This window comes from Phasianus colchicus, chromosome 5 (assembly GCF_987193195.1).
Source record: "Phasianus colchicus chromosome 5, bPhaCol1.hap1.1, whole genome shotgun sequence".
NCBI lineage: Eukaryota > Metazoa > Chordata > Aves > Galliformes > Phasianidae > Phasianus > Phasianus colchicus.
Window position 1 is genome coordinate 15,397,704 of NC_143440.1, and position 21,311 is coordinate 15,419,014.

A 21,311-nucleotide genomic window follows, 5' to 3' on the forward strand; every position below is an offset into this window, starting at 1 on the left:
AACTTTTCCCTTTTACAAGAACATGTTGATACGGAATATAACAGCCAGACTGAGAAGTTCTTCCTTGCATCTTCTGCAATTCAATAAATCCTGCAGAATTTACCTCTACAAATGTGACACAGTTTCCAAGCTGGCTATAAGAACTCAGAACAGCAGCAGATTCTATACTCCAGTACAAAAATGCCAACAAGCAAAAATGAGAGATTTTTCCTCCCATCGAGATCACCCTAGCTAGGAAATGCTGGAATTCATTTTAAAACAAACAAACAAACAAACAAACAAACACATGCACTGCTCCTGTATCTCAGAGTCAGGTGGACAGAACTGGGACAGGGCCAAAAGAAAGTAATGAAAAAGTTGCATTACGCTGAAATGCTGCAATGAGAACAGAGAGAATTTAAATCTGTATCCCCCTCACCAGAAAATAAAGGTAGGAAGCTGTACAGGCAGCACATTAGTATAGCAGACCCTGGATGATCTTACATGTGGAAAAAGGAGAAAAATATGAAATCATCTTACATTCTTTTGGCTACACACTAAGCGTATTTGATAGGAAATATCTATTAGTGAGTAACCTTCTCAGAAGTTACTCTACAGGCATTAAATGTCATTGGAAGTATTAAATCTGTAGTTATTCCAATAGCTTACTACTGCACACAACAATCTAGGAATCTATGAACACTGTGTGACTCATTTTGATCTGCGTTTTGCATTGCTGTCTGCTTGGGCATTAACTCAATGGAAGTCATCAAAAAGTTGTTGAAAAAACAAACAGAAAAGTTAATGCAGTTGCTCAGTGAAAGAGCATTCCCTCAAACACAACTGCCACATTAGGGACCCAAGAAGAGACTCAAGTCCCATCAATAGTGACATAATTGCTTTGTCAAACGTGGAGGGAGGAAATGAAAATAAATCTGTCTTTAGGGATCTGGACGCAAGTTCTAGGTAGGGGCAGCCACAGAGAGCACTAAACATAAGGTGGGTACTGAAGTCATTGTGTGCTATTCCTCCCATCTCAAAGACAGACAATAAGCAGGAGACATCTGAGCTATGAAAGAAAGAGGCCAAGCACTGAAAAGAAATGAGCACGTGCGGGCTGTAGCTCATATATGCAATGCCTTTATACCTTATTCAATCTATTTGATACTTCAGTTACAAGAACCTTTGTTTTAAAGTAAGTTTTTACTCATTTTAGTCAGCTGCTACAATGTAAGGCCCAATTTGTGTTAGATCAGTTGATGTCTTACTGGTAAACCCAAGGAGCTGGAATCCAGTTTCCAGCTGGTTTAAGAGAAATGCCGTTTCCTGTGAGCTCTAAGAATCAAGGGCTGAAGCCTGACACTGTTGAGGTGTAGGCACAAGAAAGAAGAAAAAGCAGCTGACCTGCTAACCACAGTACACATATAGTACAGTGCAGAGCACCTCCACATAGCCCTTCACTCAGATTAATTTTCAAGTGCTTTAAACAGTGCATCAGCTATTATACACCAATAGAATGCATAGGCTTTGCAGCCAGCTTTAAACATTTGGCTCACATTTGGCATTTGTTTTGTTTTTGAATAACCACCTCACAGAAATTTTTCCTACAATAAAAAGTGAGTTTGGTACCTTGCTGCAGTCCCAGCAGAACTTGCTTTCATAGCACAGTTTTACTAGGATGCTGAATACAGTCTTTTAGCTGGTCAAGCTAGAGCCATGCTTCCAAGAAGGAGAGCCTGCAGCATGCATGCAGCGTGCAGTAATGCATCTGACTTGTGCCCCTGGGTGAAATGCCTTCAAAATTTTGAGTTGGTTTGATTCTGTGCATAGTTTTGAAAGGCATAGCCAAAATATCCAGCCAATCTTTGTTTGTTTAAAGCATAAATTGGGTGGCATTTGATACTCCTCTTTTCTTGATCACTCAAGTAAAAATAAAAGAGTGTAAACTGCAGTTTGGGGTATGAAACCCCTGAAAACTACCCAAATTAATAAGCAATAGTGAACATTCAGGCACTGTGTATTACATTTCATCACTTCTGCTCTTGGGTGTCCAAAAAATGCAAACTGTAGTTCCTTGCTTCCTGATGCTGATCTAAGGAGTAAGAATAGACTACTTCTAATGCCATTCTGTCTTACAGTCCCAACTGTCCAAACAATACCAGCCTTAACGCCTTAACATACTTCTGCTTATGTCAGAAGGTCTACTCATAGTAATATCCTTTGGGAAGATGAAGCCTTTACAAAAAGCACGCAGTGATTTTTGACTGCAGGTGTTGATAACACACCTCTTCTTCTTCCTTCCAGCACACAAAGAAGGTGATGTTAAACAGCACCACCATCCTTAACTGGCCAATCATACTACATGATAATCATTTATAAATGGTTTAGAAAGAATTAATAACTCGTAAAGCATGTTACAAACATGCTTTATTAATATAAATATTACTGGTGCTAATTAGCCTTCTCAGTTTGTACCTTCTCATAAGCTTTGACTGTAGTTTGTAGTGATCTATTACAACATTTTTATTAAATCATTTATTAATAAATATTCCCCTTATGTTAAGAATTTATAAATGGAAATCTAATTCAAAATGGGGCTGCATTTCTAATCATACCTCTATTCTCTTTATTGAAAATTCAAAATAAAGAGCTTTGAAGATATATCTGTGTTTAGGGCCATCTGCTCACCTCCTAAGAAAATCTATACTCAAAAGAGAGAAAATACCCAGTACTTTTTTTAATAACACAGATGGGACTGAACTTCATCTTAGGAACAAAAAAAAAAAAAAAGGAAAAAAAAAAAAGAAAGAGAAAAGGATAAATTAGGATCAAAGTTAACTGGAAGGTATCAAGAAGATACAAAAAGAGAAGGGGGAGATATTCTCGGGTATTTTGGTACCTACACAGTGTCTGAGATTAGTTCTGTGTGCTCACAGACATTGAAACATACAGATGAGAGAACAAAAAACAACCCCAAACTAAGCTATATGGAGTGTAACTCCAACTTAAAAGCACACAAACATACACAAAAGCACCAAAAATGCTTCTTCCCACATCTCTCTCTGTCTCCCTGCTGAGAAGTCTCATTCTCTGAACTATATCCACTTGTATTGTATTTGTAAAGTGCAAATGAGAAGTTTCTCTACAAGTCATAACAGGTCCCACAACAGGAATAATCCAAAACTAGAGCTTACCCCAATGGATCAGCACTCGCCATCCTTGGAAAGAGAAAATGAAGAGAAAAGGCAAAGAGAAAGAAAGAGAAAGAGGGGGATGTGGAAGCAGGTGGAGAGAAGAGTAGGAAAAGCAGAGTGAAATATTGTTCGGAGAACTGCATGGTCATAATTACTGCCACAGGTGCCTACATCTTCAGAAACCAGGAACACTAGGGGGACAGTTTGATTTACTAGTAAATAACTTCTGTCCTGCTCACAATAATGCAGACACACCCAACTTTGGCACTGGGGAATACAGAGAGGGACATTCTAAGGCTGTAAAAAAACCTTTCCAGCCAAATCCCAATGAGAGCAGTCAGCAGAGCAACGGGGTTCAGACGTTATGCTGAATTTCTTTTCTGACTCTGACATAAGCCACAGTTATATCAGACTGTAATAAAGGAAATTGGGTTTTTTTTTGTCCCCTTTTTGCTCAGTGTAGTGTCCCTCTGTCCCCCAAGCTGGCCTGGTAAGAAGTACTCTTTTTGCCATGAATGAACTGTGAAACTTATTGGTTATTAAAGCATGCATTTCTGAGCCAGCTTGGGAGCCCAGGGTACAAGATTGTACCTCAAGCTGTGAATCTGCTTTGTTACTGGCTTATTAGTCATGATGGTCTTAGAGTCAGGAATTCAGATCACCTAGAGCATACCAGCTCAGCAACCCAGCACTTATCTCTGTGGATGCCATCTTGTGCTCCAGGATCTCATTTTTCATTTAAAATAAATTCAGTCTCTGGCTCTTAAAGGTTGCAAGTGAAATCTTTCAAATGTGAAACGGAGAATAAATTGATGCTGTGCTGAAAAGAGTCCGAAACAGCAGCTTTAAAGGCAGAATGAATATCTGACATGTCGACTTAGATGCCAAGGGACAATCAAAAACTTCAAGATTCTTTTTTTCACCAGTAACCAAAGCACTCAAAATAGGAAAGAATAGTCAGGTTATTAAGTTTTTAGGGGTGAGGGTACCGAAACTCAAGAAAGTATCACCACTTTTTCAGATTAACAGAGATTAATTAGGAATAAAGAACACCTGGTGTGTTATTAAACCAAATAATTTTTAAGGCAGATGCTGTGCTTTTTTCCTCTCTGTCTCTTTTTTTTCCTCTCTCTCCATTTTCAGTAACAGGCTCCCAAGCTGCCAGAGTTACCTCTGGCTGGGTGAGGAAAATCCATTTTCCACAAGACGGTCACCAACAGAAATGCCAAATTTAATATATGCCCAGTAGATTTCACAGTTTCCTGCTCAGTGCAACTAGCCATGCTTCCGAATACAAGAACATTGCAAATGCTGGGCTAGGCAACACAAGGCAGTTTTGAGGAAAGTTAAAATTAAAACATAGTTAGAACAGAAAGAAAAAGTTGTGCTATGCATCAATAGAGAAGTGGAAAGAAGCATTATAGTAAGTTCTTTTTCATGTGCTTGAGTGATACTCCGTTTGTATATTGGCGTGGAGTGCAAATTTGGTTCAGATCTAATTCATATATATACAAACACATATACATTGTATATATTTAGGGACGAATGCTGTCCTCAATTGGACCAGTACAAATCTACCTGCAGTGATGTAACTGAGAAGAACAAATTGACACCCATTGTATAATGGAACGTCTGTGTATATTTATACAGCAAATACACCCATAACCAAACATGCAGAATATTAAAATGTAAATAGAATGGGTGCAATAAAGTTGATTCATTTTTCTTTCAAGTCATTTTCCCAACAGGGAAGGCACTTAGGAGGTTAACAAAGAGAATGGAAAGCAAATTGACAATAGGGAAAAGGAAGAGGCAAATGAGGTTCAAAAAAAATTGACAATCCCAGGACACAATAGACCCAGAAGCGCAGACATGTGCATTCCCTACAATACTGAAGCAAGTGAACTACGGAGCTGCAGCAACCCAGATACAGAAGAAGAGAAGCGCTGAAAGAGGGGGTGAAAGTCAGAAAGAAAGAAAAAGAAAGGGACAGTGGCCTCAGCTACTAAGACAACCATGTGCATCTAGAGGGAAGGGACCCTTAAAGATGCAGTATTCCTTTAAAAAAGACGTCATAAAGTTGGATAATTAAATGCTGAACAAAAATTTAATGGCCATCAGGATTAGTTGTCCTCATTTGGCTGGGGATCTCTTCACTGCCTATCCCTTCCCTTCTCGTGGCTGTACACAGATGAATTCAGTTCCTCTCATTTTCATGCCACTGAGGTCCCTCATCCTAACTGCTAAGAGGGAGAGGGAGGTGAGAGAACAGTGAATGTGATCTTTCAAAAATCACCCTGGCCTTTCAGTGAGGAGGGCCACAAGTGATCCTTGTGACTGCTCTACCCTTTTCCTCCTGTACTCTGAAAAACAATATCTTTGAGAGGGAACATGAAGTGCCTGCATGTACGTAAGGAGTTCCCCCAGTGGCTACTGAAGAGTCACCTCCTCTGCTCCTAACACAGCCTAAAAGCTGCTAGAGAGGTACAGAGGGATGATGACATCTGAAGGACCCTTCTCAAACCACAGATGCAAAGGCACCTCTCTTATTGGACCTGACTTTTAATTACTGTGAAACAGCTAGTCTTTGGAGTAGTTTCACACTAAATGCTAATGCAAGAAGTGACACGTTCAAGAATACAATCCATATACAGGGGGAATTGGAGAGAGGAACATGTTGATGGTATCAGTCTGAGGAAAACTCAGCTGCTAAAGACTACGTAACCACTATTCCTTTATGGCTATGAAACTATGAGTTTTCTAATGGTTTGGGTACAGTTCTTGTACTTAGGTTGCCATCTTAAAGGTGCCTTACATACATGACGGACAATCATGTGAGTGCACAGTATTTGAACTTCACTGCGGCATGTTCAAGGTTTGAAACACTGCTCACAAAGGATTCAGTCTGCAAAAGGCCAAAACAGAGACTGTCCTTACATCCTATAAGTCTTCCTTAGCTTAAACACCACTTTTATCTTTAAGTAGAAAGGCTATAAAGGGAAAAATGGAAAGAAAAATGGCTAGCTGAGTCCTCAGGCTGGTTCCTTTAAGGAATTCACCACTTCTTTCTTTTGAATCATATGAAACTAAGTATTTAGCTGCTGATTTTGGATAGGCTGAGTGTTTGTCCAAAACGTATGAACATTACATTATGATGAAGAATTATCCATTGGGATGACAGCTTTTGACATCAGAGAAGAATTCTCCTACTCTAAGATCAGAATTTTAGGAATTCTACGTCCACCAACAACCTCATCAACCACATGAGACCCTAAAACTAATGAACTGTATGTCTTCCACTCTGCCTCTATTCATAGTTGGGAGTTACTCTTCTTGTTACTCTTCAGCATCTGTTAGACTGTCAGACTGGAATCATCCTCCAAAAGCCCCCTCTTTCAATCACTTTTTCCTCTCATGTTCTCTGATGCAGCCAGGACAGTCTTAAAGAGTTTGTCCCTTACCTAGAGGTACTTAATTTTTTGCTCCAATTAGTCAGGATTCTCAACATTTCCTACCATTGCTCTTGCTGACTTGGTTGTACCACTGTTTTTAGTGCTGAGAATGGAGCACTCCTGGCTCTCCTAGCTCCAGTTTTTCCCAGAGCAGTTCTAGCAAATATATATTCTAGCTTAGGCAGCCTAACTCATGGCAGATCTGAACTAGAAGTAGCAACAGGATAACATTGTAGTGGGGAAAATAGTATAGTCACAGGCTGCATTGGGGATAGCCTCAAATGTAAGGTATTGTACAAAACTGTATGTAGTGGGACCAGTAAATATCCCACTCTCTTTGTTTCTTTCTAAGAAGGAACAGCTATGTCCCCATACAGAGAAGGTAAGTACTGCATCTTTAAGGTCTCAGCAGTGAGGTAGAGGAGAGGAACATATTGTCAGTGTTTATACCTTTCTTCTTTGTTGAATTTGGGATTGGCTTCAGAGATATCCAGGCTTTTACTGAACATTGTTTTACTATGGCAGGAACAAAGCGAGAAAACAGAGTTACTAGTGTGGACATTTATAAAAGAGAGTCACCTGAAGCAATGCTGGACACCCAGCCCCCCAACCCATCCTCCCCTTTTTAAGCAATGTTCTGAAAAGTTTATTTTACTTTACAGCTATGGGCTATGCCTACATACAGCTAAAGTTCATTATCTCCCCTTGACTTCTGAGGTCTAAGATGACTTCCCCCAAACATACTTGTAAACCCTGCTCTTCTTTATCCAGTTGAAAACCCAGATGCAATCTACTTTTGTCATACTGTCCAGGGCAAACAGAACATGCCTGAAGGCATAAATAGCAAAAGCACACATTACTCAGATTTCTCCAGAAGATCTCAACAGTAAGCACAACCTGGGAAAGGGTTCGAATTAGGTCATTAGGCCCCTTTACCACTTACTCCCAACTCTCTTTCCCGTATCTTAGGTCTGAATCCCTGAAGCTTAAAAACAAAATTCCTTATGCTTTGCTAAAGGGGCAGCTCTCCATGATATGTTTCACTGGTAATATGCTTCACTGTTTCACAGAATACAGCTTCCTAATGTTAGCTGATTTTTCACACAAGCTATCCACTTCAATAACCAGAAAAGAAATGAGTAAAGCCCATTTTAGAACAGGTTTTGGATTTTTCCAGCAGAGCTGCTGAAAATTTCTGGTATATCCCCAAAGGATTCTTGTTCCCACAGAATTCTCCTTAGTCTGTATGATTTTGGCCCAAGGGACGAATCAGCTGGTATTAAAGTAAGCTCAGAATCTACCTCTTTTCTTTTGACAATACAGTGAAATATCACAAAAGCAGAATCAAGTAAGATGCAACTATGAACCTGCTAGGTGGACAACTAGCAGGGAAAACCAAGTATCAGGTGTCTGTGCACATTAATTTTGTCATTCACAATCAAAGATCCACTGGAGACCACTTGGAGAGGTCAGCACAAATATTTCAAGGTGTCAACAAGCTCAAAAAGCAGTGTTTGTACTGAACTCTTCCTATACATTATTCAGAACTAAGCCACTAACTGTCTATGTTTTTCACCTAACACCTTCTCAGCCTGTTTGGCTCAAAGATGCCAAGTTTCAAATATCAATGGAAAGATGTGCCCTTAAACAAGCCCAGACCAAATGCTTGTAGAGTCTCCACTTGGTTACCAAAAGCACACCTCATCAGACAGACACATAAAATCAGAAGTTATACCATCAATCCCCTTTTTGCAGCAAAACATCCGTTTACTACTGGGAAAGAGGGACTAAATTGTGACACATGGGTGTGTTCTGCTCGTGGTCAGAAAAGTCTGCCCACTGGTTATCTGAAGAAAGAAGCAATAGCTCTGTGTCTCCAGATGTTTGTACTGGTCATTTGTGTCTAAACAGGAGGCTGGTTTTCACAGTCCACCTCTTTGTCTTCCTAGTATTATAGGATAAAAGCACTAAACAGTCATCTATCCAGACCAAAAAATGTCAATCTTAAAAAAAGGATCCAATCCTGGAATCTAAGATCTAGCACTGTAAAATCCACTCTTGGTGGGTCATTTCACAGAAAATAATATGCTGCTAGCCATTAAAAATCCCTCAGTCCTGGTGGAAGGCACTTGTCTTTTTGTTACTGACTGCTCTGACAGATGGTGCCCCATCAGCAATGCATCGTCCCCAGACAATCCCTATGCAGTGGTGTTTGTTAATGAAGCCAGTTCATGTTATAAAAGACTGTGCTGCCAGCAACACAATATGTGCCATTGTCATCTGTGGAAGTGGAATGGTATGAGTTATGGAAGCTCAGACATGGAGTAAAATACTATCTTCCCATCAACCCCTTCCAAAACAAGCACTACCAAGCTCATCATCATCAATCACGGTGTTATTACATCCCTTCCTCCACCCTTAATCACAACTTTATGTCCAACCATGTGTTGTGGGGTATGCATTTCCCTGTATCTCTTTTGTGGCTGGAAGGTTTTACTTCTTCCTTAAAGCCAAAACTTTTTCTTACTCGTGTCACCTGGATGTGTACCTCCAGTGCTGTGCGCTCATCTCAGACCTTTGACTTCCAATGATTTCTCATCCAGAATTAAGTGAGATACTTAAAAGCAAAAGTATAATGAGACACAGTTTTGCTTCTTCAGCATTTCCAAATTCAAAGGCAAAGTTGAGAGATGGAAGGTTTCAGTCCTCAGAAAATCTCAGAATCAATCTAACACATTCTAGGCTGCTTGAACAAGACTGGATCATTATCTTCAACTGTTCATCTCACCATTTCCTATTTGTCTTGCCCAGTTGGACAGTTACTGTGAGCAGCTGCAGAGTACAACTTACAGGCAGCTTTGGGGTGGGGGAAAGTGATTCACCTCTGTCTGGCTCATCTCTGGGCAATTTATGGCTCATACATCTACCAGGTACTAGATTAAATACAGAAAGTTGAATAAGGAGTGAGCAACTGTTTGTCAGTGTCATCTTCATCCTTATCACTTTGAGGCCTACCAGAAACATTTAAGAGTACATGCTAACCTGAACATTTCCTTAACCCAAACATTAAATATCAAAACAAACCACACACTCAAAGACAGGTTTCCAACCTACGCTACAGCAAAAAATCTTTCTGGCCATCTACCTCAAGACCATATATTCAGGCTAAAATAAGCCCTAGAAAGATCCTGAAAATCACTTTCTCCTCACTGTAGGTAGAACCGTTAACAGTTGCCAGCAAAACCTTCTAGCAATTCTAGGGGTCTCTGGACTGGAAATTATTCCATTTCATCCAGTTTCACTTCATCCAGTTTTCAGTCAGCACAGGGAGTTTCTGAGCAGGCACAACAGGCTCATTTTGAGCAGATCTTAATAGCTAAACAAAAACAATCATGTCATAAAGTTGAAACAGAAGTTATAGCACCATCAGCATATATATATGTGAAGTGTTAAGTGTTCTTTAATACTGATTAATTTATACAAGTGTAAATCCAAATACATGTGCTTCCTTTAGAATAGACATAGTGACTGAGGAAGCAACTCCCATGGTTCACAAAAGTGAACTTCAACAGTTCACTTATTTCATCAGAACCTGCCTTGAGGAAACATCATTTTCTTCTGCTGTCTCTCCACAATGATAATACTTTCTCTGAGAGAAAAGAATTAAAATTACATGAATTTCATCAATTTACAGACATGTGGTAATTTGTGTGGGTCGGATGCATATTGGCCCTGACAGTACACTTTAAAGGTACCCACAGATGCCTGCACAGGGCTTTCCAGACTCCACTATTCTAACAACATAGAGGGTGAGGATCATTCCATTTAACTTCAAGTGCCTAAGAACTTGGCACCTAATCCAAAAGTATCATCATTTAGATTCCTGCCATAGGCTATGGAGACAGAGAAGAACAACTAGAGCTTAATTTATCCCATCTAAGATTGCTGGAACAGAAGATACATATCTGAGATCTCCCAGAGACTTCATCTGTCCCCAGTGCCTACAGTGACAGCCTGTATACCTAGCTTAGACTGAATCCCTACATTCTGAACAATTAAAATGAGGTGAGATGAATTTTGCCCAGAGGACATAGCAGTTTCCTGAACAATAGCTGCAAGTGAACAGAAATCTTAAATTCCTGGCAGGACTTCTGTTCTGTGTGAATAAGCACTGCTGGCTGCCAGATCACATTTTAAGTATGCTTGGAAGTTGTTATGAGTGCTGCTGTGAATAGAAGGGCTCCACAGCTCCTCTGTATGTGTGACATGTAAGAGGGCAACAAACCCAGACAGGAGGGACTCTCAGCTCCCAAGTAAAGGAGGGACCCACCTCTGTCCATGTTGTGCCATTTCAATAGCTCTGCGAGCAGGGACGGGGGAGCCGCCATCTGTCACACTGAGAACCTCCATCGACTTCCTTTCTGGTCGTCGCTTCCCATGCCTGTTCAGCATTGGGGAGTCCACACGCTTCCTGGGGGGATCTTTATGAAAAGAAAACACTGTCAGCTGAAATCGGCTGTGACTTACCTCACACAGGTTGGCTAAATCCTCTCTCAAAGATCTCACTCTCACACCTCCCCTAGAGACAGTTATCTTGGAGATGAACATTTGCACTCTCTTCCAAATCTACAAGCATTAAGACATAAGTTGCAATCCATCTGCAGAGAGGAAGAGTATTACTACTGAATGTATGAGCACTGTAAAATAAAGGTATGACCAAAGTGCAGACTGCACAAATTACCTTACAAAGCTGATAACAGTAATAACAAGATAATAGCACGGGCTATAGCAGAAGCTGTTAGCCAAAGTGTATGCCATCCAGGGATCCTGGATATGTACTCAGGTTTCTTCAGCTTGCTTTCCATGCCCATACTAGCTAGACTAAATGTAACACAGGGACAAAAATACACTCTAATTTCAGACTTGTATTAGGCTCTGAAAACATAGTCTTGTTTTTGCATCTTCAGTATTAGATTTCAGGTTTTCCCTGCTGTGTTATATATTTCCTCCTTCAGCATTACAAATTAAACATTCTGGACTACCTGAGATAAACCTCTGATGAAAGCTACTGAAATCTATCTCAGAGGTCATCATATCGCTTTTACTGCTGTAGTAACTGAAGTGCTTTATTGTATAACATTTCTATGAGGCATCGAAGTGCTACTTTCACTTTGCTGAGTGAAAACTGAGTTATAAGAATGAGATACTTAAAGGCATTTCATTCCTAAAGGTGCAGACAAACAATTACTGCAGCTCTAAGAAGCACCAAAATTTCTCTGAAAATAGTCTTTAGATACCAAACTACATGACAGCAAGTGTTCCAAGGTGACTTGCCAAACCATGCACACCTCCGTGGTGATAAAGGGAACCAAACACAGACTTGTTGAGTTCTTTTAATACTAATATACCTGATGGCATCTAAACAGTAAAAAGGAGTAAAGCAGAAAAATAAATTAGGAAAGATTTTCCTCGCTTTGGTTGGACTATTTGAGTTGCCTGCTTGTATTTATAGACTACCCTTAAGAAAAAGCATCCTTCACCTCTGCAGTTACAAAGAAGCTCACAGCATCCAGCCCCTAGGGCTTTTTTCTCTGCCAGGATTCCTTTCTAAAACTCTATCATCACTGCATAGCCAGATTATATTATTTTTATGACTCTGCCCTCCTCAGTCTTGGCCTATTTGCTTGTTTATTCTCTCTCTTACATCATGGTTTTCAGAATCTGATTCTTTCAAGGCAGGGTTTATTCTCGAAACAATGGGCACGAGCAAGTACAGCCCAAATGCAAATGAAACAGTGATAGCAACTGAACCCATTACCATATATTGTAAGTATTATTTGTATTAATAGTAATAATTATGTTAAAAATCAGTTAGAGAAGAATAGCTGTATCTCATTCTATTTCAAGCTATGTTCAATAATAGTAAAGTGATAGAAAACACTAGCAAGAAAAACATACAGTGCATAAAGTTACACGAAAAACAGAGTGAGATAAACCTAACAAAGCAGTTGTACTGGGAGACTTCAGCTGCATGCACATAACCAGTCAAAAGTGACCTGGGATAAGGTTAGACATTTCAAACTCCTGCTCTCCAAACATGTACAAAGAACAAAGGATGATCTATCCTATAGAACAACTATTAAAATGTTTATTATCCTTACAGAGTTAATACAAAGATTTACAGAAGGATACCACCAGACACTATAAAAGAAAGGGGAAGAGTGCAGCTTAAAAAGGAAGAAGTAGGATGAAGATGACATAGAACAAAGAAGAGCAAAGATGAAGAAAGTAAAAAAAAAGGATTTGAGTAAGCTCTGACTGCATCAAGGTTAGTTAATAATAGAGTATAAATAATAAGAAGGAAAATGGCAAGAGAAACAGTATATGAAAAGAAAATTTTAAAGGCAATTTCATCCATGCATGTTCAAAACAAAACACTTTACCAAATGGAAATTCAGCCAAGTGATGCAAAAGTGATGGTTAGGCTAAATACTAAGTGGACAACAAAAACAAGATAAAAAGGAATTGAAGAGGAATGAGCCAAAGACCTGAACAGCAGTATTTTGTTGACAGGAAGCTTGAGAGGATAGCAGCCAGAAGGACTATATGGGAATCAGCAGGACAATTAGAAAAGGATAAGGATATTGCTAACAAGCTAAATGATACTTTTATATCAATCTCTGCTGCTCAAGATATTGATTTCCAATCTGTATTTTAAACTAAGAAAGAGAGGAAATAAGCAAAAGGAGAAGGTGGTGAAATACATCAATAAATTCCACAACAGCATTTCAGGGTTTGATGGAAAATGCATCCAAAAGTTTGTATGAATGTGGTAGAGCTTCTAATAGTGGTACTTGATTCCTCTTTAAAATTGGCTACAAACCTATACTATACATGGCTGAAGGCAGCAAGTATTGTACATATTTTTTAAAGGCTTTAAGTAAGAAACCACAGGGTACCAAGTCTGTCATCACTGTCAAATCTAAAGATACTAAAGCACACAGTCATCCTCTCACAAAGACTAAACTGGTGGCATATAAGAACAGTTGGAGATCTACCAGCAGTACAGGAATTAAAAATAGGAAAATCTTCAGTGCACACACTTCTGTTCTCGAGTCTCTGGAAGTACTTCACAGAGAAACAAAAAAAAAAAACCATTCAAGTCCCAGTCTAGATACATGATAGTTCTGGAGATGTATTTTCCTCTTACTTCATATCACAAAAGTGAAGACATTCTCAAGGATTTTTACAGGAAAAGAGCCTAGGTAATAATCCAATCATAAAGCCATTCATCTGAAAGGCAGAAAATAAAGGTTCAGTTTGTGAGTTTGGATGATGCATGTCATCCTAATACGGCTATTCTGGCTGAATCTCCTTTACTCTGCTTTATTAAGAATCTCCACTCCACATAAGACTTTTGCTCAAAGAGACATCAGTTGATGCGTTGATTTTACTGAGACATTTCTTATTTCATTGTTTTCAGTTAAAGAAAATAGAACTGGACTCACAAGATGGTTAGGGTGGCCCTCTTTTGACCCTTTGAGAAAGATTACATAGCTGAAGCATACAAAAGAGATATCAGAAGAGAAAGTGCAAGTCTAACGCAGCCAAATCTTTATTTCTACCCGCACCCATCCATTCCATGGTCTAATGTGCAAAGAAGGAGGAAAAGGCAAAATAAAATTAGATGTACTTTTTTTTTTTTTTTGGCAAGAACTCAGGCAATGCACAGTTCTCATGAATGTGGTTTCTTCAAGCTGCTAATATTATATCCATTACCTTTTCCCTGCTCTTCTCTGCTTGTGCAAAGCCATTGCTAATAGCTAACGATGAGATACTCATCAGAAGCATGACTGCTCTTAATTAAAACTTGCCCCATGTTCTCAGAGATACTGCTGTGAACAGAGGAGGTAGAAACCTCCTGTGGAACACAGAAGACAACTAACAGACACTCAAAGAATAATGTTCAGAGTCTAAAATGTGCCAATGCAGCACAATGATATATTCAGAGTAATGTTTCCCTGATGGAGAACATCATCATCCCTTGTACAAAAAAAAAAAAAAAAAAATCCAGGAGTGGATAATAGCACTTCAGTTCATCACATACTTTGGCATGTGGAAGAAAGATGTATGTGATGCATTAAAGGCACAGCTGTGTATTCACTCACACTGCTGGATATGAAGACTCTAGTCACCCTGCTTTTCTTACAACAGTAGCATATCTAAAATAAGATGGTGTCTTTACATTGCAGGATAATCTGTGTGAGTCAAAAGCTGATGAGTGAAGTGCTAGATGCCAAATTGCACTAAGCAAGGGACTTTTGACTGGATCACCTGTGGCAAGCACATTTACCCCTCTTTGCCAAGATGCTTGCCGACACGCTCTGTGCAGCTCCATCCAGATAAGAGTTTAAAAAACTACCAGGCTGACTCAGAATTTCCATTTTATCCCCTTCAGATGAGATCTCTCTGTAAAATTACAGGTCCAGTAGCCTGGAACTTTGATAATGTAATAATTCAGTTGAGTATTAACAAACTTATATTTTAATATATCACTGTCCTGTAGGCTTGGGAGATAACAGGCTTTCCAGTTAAAGAGCATTTTGCCACTAGCCTTCAAATGAGTGAAATACAAGACCTACAAATCACAACTCTACTACATAAAAATGCTATTTCGGGCCATTGATAGACGTGACTAATGCTTTATTAGTTAAACTTCTGTCAGTATGCACAGCACGAGTCACTTACACTGTTAGCTCCTTAGGGGAGCATTTTTCCAGTTGTCTATCTATATTAATGTAGTCCTTGGTGATCAGCAGTATTTTAAAATACTAACAAAGAACAATTCAGGAATAAAATGGTATCACAGGAGCTTTATAAGATATATATAATCTTACTGCGTATTAAGCTTTTAAAATCCTTTTAAGATAATCTAAAAACATAGTATTATAATGTATGTACTATAAACAGGTAAGTGATATTATTCATTCTTCCAATGGAGGATGTGTACACGTAAAACTTCATAGAAATATAACGAATGGTACAGTATTAATAACACAAGGCCAGAAGCAGCATCTCTGCAACAGTGCACATAGATTAGTAATTAGAAAATTCTACCACTAGACTACATTGCTCCTAAACCTCATCTAATTTCATAAAGGTAGCTTGTGGGTCTGCATTAAATTCTTTAAGGCTTCTGGCTCAAGACCAATGTGGATGTTTCTGTGCTGTGATAGATACGTCCTGAAAAATGAAGCCTTTGAGTTTAATTACAAAACACATCTGCCCGCCTTTGGCCACATATTCTCACCAATGATGTAAACTGTTTCAGGTTTGAGGATATGAAAAAAAAAGAACTAGTTGAGATGGGTTCACGGTGACAGAGATCATTTCTTTGGTACCTATTTCATTTCTAGGGGGAAGATCCTCATCTTCATGACTAGGATATCTCTCCTTCCGATCAAGCAGAAGAAAATAAATCATTTTCTCTTGGTTTTCTCTGGAAAAAAAAAAAAAAGGAAAAAAATCTTTAAATTTGAAGGAGAAAAAAACAATATGTAAACAAACCCTTCCTTTCAAACAGTTACAGTTATTCTAAATAAGCTGGAAATAGCCATGTATCAGCTAGCGAGGTGCACAATTCACAAAGCTTTTGAGAGCCTTGCTGTCTCCAACAAGCAACTTGTGAGAGAAGGAAATACAGTTCCCCCATTACACATCTAGAATAGAGGCACAGGACAGATGAGGTAATGTATCCACACAAAATCCAAATCAAGAACGATAAGACAGGTCTCCTGAGCCCTTAAGAGTCTTTCCACTATATACCTCATAGCACACCAGGAAACACACCAACACTTGGGCATAGCTTGAAATAAGTAACAATTTGCCAACAAAGGCATATTCAACATGAACAGCAGCACCGATACCTCTCCATTCAGACTGCATGGCCCACCTTTTCATGAAATGACCACATCTGGCAGCAAGAGAAGAGACAGCAACACATCTCCACTGACACACAGTGCTAAGAAAGGCCCGTTGACTTCTTGCTTTCTCCTGGCACTTCACTGGCCGCTGGGCAGTCAGAGGGTGAGGCATTGATACAGGTCCCTCATACCGACAGACATATCAAGGCCATCTCCACCTTTCCCCAGGACAGTAAGCATCCCAACCCATGGAGACCCAACTGATAGTAAGTCTGAGCAAGTGCTTACTCTTCTGACAACAAGTCCTGTAAGAGTTTATTTCGGTCACGGAAGCAGCCTAACGAGTGCATGCTATCTAACACGTCTGGATCAATATCCTCCAAGGAAGGGAGAGAACGAATCTGCACCTTTCGAGGGATTGGTTGCTCTGGTTCTGGCTCATTCTTACCCCCTCTGCAGAGAGAAGAAGATAAGAGAGAGAAATAGGGTAGGGAAAGAAGAAGAGAAAAGAAACATGAGTTACAAATGAACCTGTACTCTGAAATACAGCCTGCAGCAACAGATGGAAATAGCTTGTTCAATCCCCACTGAGAGACCAGATCTCACAACCAGACAGACACTCTCTTCAGGAGAAACTGCCGTGAAGGCTGAGAGTGATCAGCACCTTGTGGATTTTGGTCTTTTTGTGAGAAATGCCTGCATTCAGTCAGAAAGGCAGTAGGAACCTCACTTACCAGTGCCCTCATAATTTAAGCAGCTGTTCAGCATCCTAATGCCAAACGTTTATAAAACACTACATGATTTTAGAGATGCTGTCTCATCAGCCAGACCTCAGGCTATCAGGATGGAAAGTACAAGCTGAACGATTCCCTTTCAAGGAACAAGCTGTGAACAAACCCTCATTTCACCAGTTCTGATTACAACAGGCATTGCAGCCATTTCATACTTGGAAACATCCAATGTGGCTTAAGTGATCTCACTATCAAGGTTCCCATTTGACAGACTTCAAAGGATTTGGGGCAAAACCATGCTTTTTATTTACATGCCTGTATGTAAAAAATATGTAAACATGACAACCTCTGTTTCTCTTCAAAAAAATTCTGGCCCAAGTGTGATGCCTGAGGTCAGTGGAAAAGCTAAGAACACACCATTAGTGGCAGAGCATATTACTCTTCTAAAAGTAGTTAACACAGGCTTCCTTCATAATCCTCTCATTGCATTCACCAGACTCAGGAAATATTGATTATTCATTGCAATTAAAAGCTCTGGCTTCAAGAAACAGGTCAAGATGTCAGGATATCTCTAACAGACTGAATAATATATATTTTAGGCACCCTGACCATCCGCTGCTTTTGTTTAGCTGGGCAAGGAGCAACTTATGTCAACTCCATCCACCTAAATACTTGAGTTTGGTGTGATGTTCTGTGTGATGTTGAGGCTTACATATTCTTTGGGTGAGGTCCTTTTTATTACATGGTGTGAATATGTGACAATTGGGTCCAAGCTCCCAGAGTGGACAACAGAAATTGGGAATAGCTAGACTGCATCAAATGGCAATTTGGACAAAAGACTTCCTTTTAATATTGGCAGAAACAAGGTGAGCATAAATTCTGAACTTACTCACAAGGCTTAAAGTGCTCTAGGCTCAGAAGCAAGCCCTCCAGGTACCTTCAGAAGAAAAGCAGCTCCAATTTAAACGTAACCCTAATTTTTCTTGAGTAGGTCAGAAAGGAAGTAAAGAAATATCATTCGTAAAAGCTCAAGGTCTCAGCCCCTAAAATACAGCTTCTGATGCCTCCATGAAGTCTCAAAGAAGTCTCTACATCTTGAGAAATGATGACATTGTCCTGAAATCTAAGAGCTAAATTGTGAAAACTTGTCCAACCAAAGAAATGTCTTACTCTGTGAGTGCCCTGTCTTCAGGAGGTAACTACTCTGACAGCTGGTTATTACTCAGAGTGTGCCAGGATTTAACTCTCAGCAGGTAAAAAGCAAAGACTAGATCATAGCTTTGCACAACTAAAGCCAGTGATGACCTTGTCATTAAGATAAATTCTTACAGGACATACCTTTGGACAGCAGCTGAGTGGTTTTGTTTTCTAATGATATGGAGATCATTTTTAGAAGGAACTGATTTCATTAATCATTTATTACATTAAAAGCAGAGGTTTTTGAGGTAACTTGAGATACTAAAAAGAAATTACAGCTTTTGAAAATTCACAGAAAATCCAGATTTCCTACTAGTTGTCTTAGTCTTTAGCAAGTATCACCTGCAATCATCTTTTATATCCATCAGCTTGGGTGCCATTTCTGGAGAGCACAACTTGTTATCTTCTATGCAATGAAAAGTGGCTTTTCCTTATGCCCGGCACCTGGTCAGCCTCAGACACAGGCAGGAATATTCACACCTACTCATCAGGGACAAGAAAAGTCTGCAAGGAGTTCCCTCGTCATTTGGCAATGCATTCAGTGCTTCAGGAAATGAAAATCACCAGGTCTGTGCTGTGATTGGCATGCCTGTATTGCCTGTTCCATTCTCAGTCTGGTAGAGAGTGACAAATTTGTTGCATTTCAACCCACATAGACATCAAACAATGTCAACCGATGAATACTGCAAATCACATCTATTTTTTAAAGTCTTGCATGAATGTAATTGCTGCTTTAAAATCCTGCCTCTTTTGTGAGGAATGGTGCATACAATGGATGTGATTCCAGAATAGGGTAGACTTTTTCAGTCTGTCCATGAAATTCTCTCATGAATCTCACTGAAATGCACATTTACATTAGAGCAAAGTAAAGCAGCACTGGTATCATTGTTCTTCTGATTTTTGTAAATTTGGTATCTTCACAATTAGGGCAGTAAGTCAGTGTTACAGAAGTATGTATTTACTGTAACAGTAATTTATTTGCCTTCTTGTTTTATTTAAAACAAAAAGAAGTAAAAACAGCTGCTGTTTTTTTGCTGATTTATGATAACCTGCAATTGAGGTAAAAATAAATGATTTCAATTAAAAAATGCTTTAAAAGCTTCACTGAATTAATTTGGGTGAGAGAACAAGAAGAAGTGGAGGTCGGTGATGAAAGGTTTCTCTTTGGTTTCTCCTTTTTTTTTAGGCTTGTGAATCATTACTTCAACTTTCAAGACCTTTCTGTCTGCTGATATTGCAATTAATTTTTTCCACAGTTTCACAAAATCCTGAATATTTATTTGAAGAATCAAATGTTATGACTTATCATGTTCTGAGTACGACCTCCAGGTCAGTAGCTTATATATGACAATGAGTAAAGACTTTACATAGGACAGTAGTTATAAATGAAATAAAGAAAAAATAAAAGATACGAGCAAAACAGCCACAGCGACAAACACTTTAACCACTCCTTCTCTGCCAGCATCAATATTTCCAGGCAAAATGAATACAAAGAGGCTGTGAAACATTATCAGATGAAAGTAGTGGAGTTTTGAAGGTTCTAGGGTTATTCACAGACTAAATTTAGCCAAAGAAGGTTAACTTCCTTAGGTCAGTCCATGGCCAGTAGAGAGAAAATGAGAGACTCATTTTAAAAGCTATTTTGAGCAGAAACTCTGCTTTAGGCAATCTGAACACTCTTCTGAAGGAGCCTTTCTCTCTCTTCATTGACTGTACTGGGAGTGCAGGGCGAAGCAGCTTGTGCAAAACCCAGTTTGTATTTATGAGAACAGCATTAGATGCCATTTCCATCAAGAAACACATGAAAATATTTATGTCTGCAATAAAAAATATCTGCCTAATTGTGCATGTGAGCCTGAGAATACTATATTTTGATTGGGAAAAACCTGAAGGTAAAAATCTCAAGGATGGTTAGAGTAATAATAAAAGTAATCAATTATATTTAATTTTATTTCCTAGTCCACTTTCAATCAAGACACAGAGAAACTGAAGTCAGCTGATTTTATTTCATGAAGAAACAAAGAGGACCAACTGTCTAGCCTGGTATAAACAGATTTTATTTCTGGAATTTCTTGTCAGACATTATAGGAGAGCTAATTCAGACTCACAATTAGAGAGATCCCCTCCAATTCTCCTACACTTATCCACAAGAACTAAACAACAAAAAAAAAAACTTGCAGCAAACAAGACTCAAGTTCTTCTCTGGTTTTGGAAGGTGCCATGTTACCTGGGAACTGCAGAGAATGTGAAAAAGCCACAGGCAGAGTACTACAACCATTTCAGGTGAACTAAGAACAAAACATGTTATTCTACAAACTGCTGAATGCCCTTGGGTCCTATTGAAGTCAGTGAAGCCAGCAATTGAACACTGCCCATAAGATAGATTTAGAGAAAATAAAACAAATCAAAACAAAGGTGTTTCTTTTTCCCAGTGACAGGCTTAAATATCAGTTCATATCATCCTCAAATATTTCCCAAGAGCAGTGAGAGGAGGATTATGAAGGTAGGACTCTCCTTATAACCCACCCAGGGAAAGTGTAGGTATGCTGACACCCAGAAGCATGTATTAAAGTATCATTTCCTTATATCCTCAGGTTAATTAAGTTATCATGAGTATAAACAAAAAATGTTATTTACTTAGGTTTATTGAAATACTGTAAGGGATACACAAGAGTGCAAGGTCACTTCTAAAAGCCATCAATCTTCCTTATACCCAAACCACTCGACAGGTGCATTCTTTTCTCACAGACCTCCTGCTTCACTGTCAAGACTGCTGCTTTTAATCAAGTCACAGAGCTACTCTCACATCAACAGGTTACAAGGTCACAAGCAGCC

At 39.2% G+C, this 21,311-nt stretch overlaps 1 protein-coding gene across 21 annotated transcripts in view; it reads right to left on the minus strand.

Annotated features, from left to right (window-relative positions):
• BRSK2 (BR serine/threonine kinase 2) overlaps window positions 1-21,311 on the minus strand; it is a 299,114-nt gene that overhangs the window by 35,896 nt on the left and 241,907 nt on the right. For 10 of the 21 annotated variants that reach the window (XM_090140616.1, XM_090140602.1, XM_090140607.1 and 7 more), the window contains 5 exons: window positions 16,837-17,001; window positions 16,027-16,124; window positions 10,956-11,106; window positions 7,076-7,141; window positions 3,174-3,197 (listed from right to left, as the gene is read on the minus strand). In XM_090140616.1, coding sequence (XP_089996742.1) covers window positions 3,174-3,197; window positions 7,076-7,141; window positions 10,956-11,106; window positions 16,027-16,124; window positions 16,837-17,001 — 504 coding nt within the window. The remainder of the gene's footprint in view (window positions 1-3,173; window positions 3,198-7,075; window positions 7,142-10,955; window positions 11,107-16,026; window positions 16,125-16,836; window positions 17,002-21,311) is intronic. The other 11 variants (XM_090140610.1, XM_090140612.1, XM_090140606.1 and 8 more) reach the window with 3 other exon arrangements.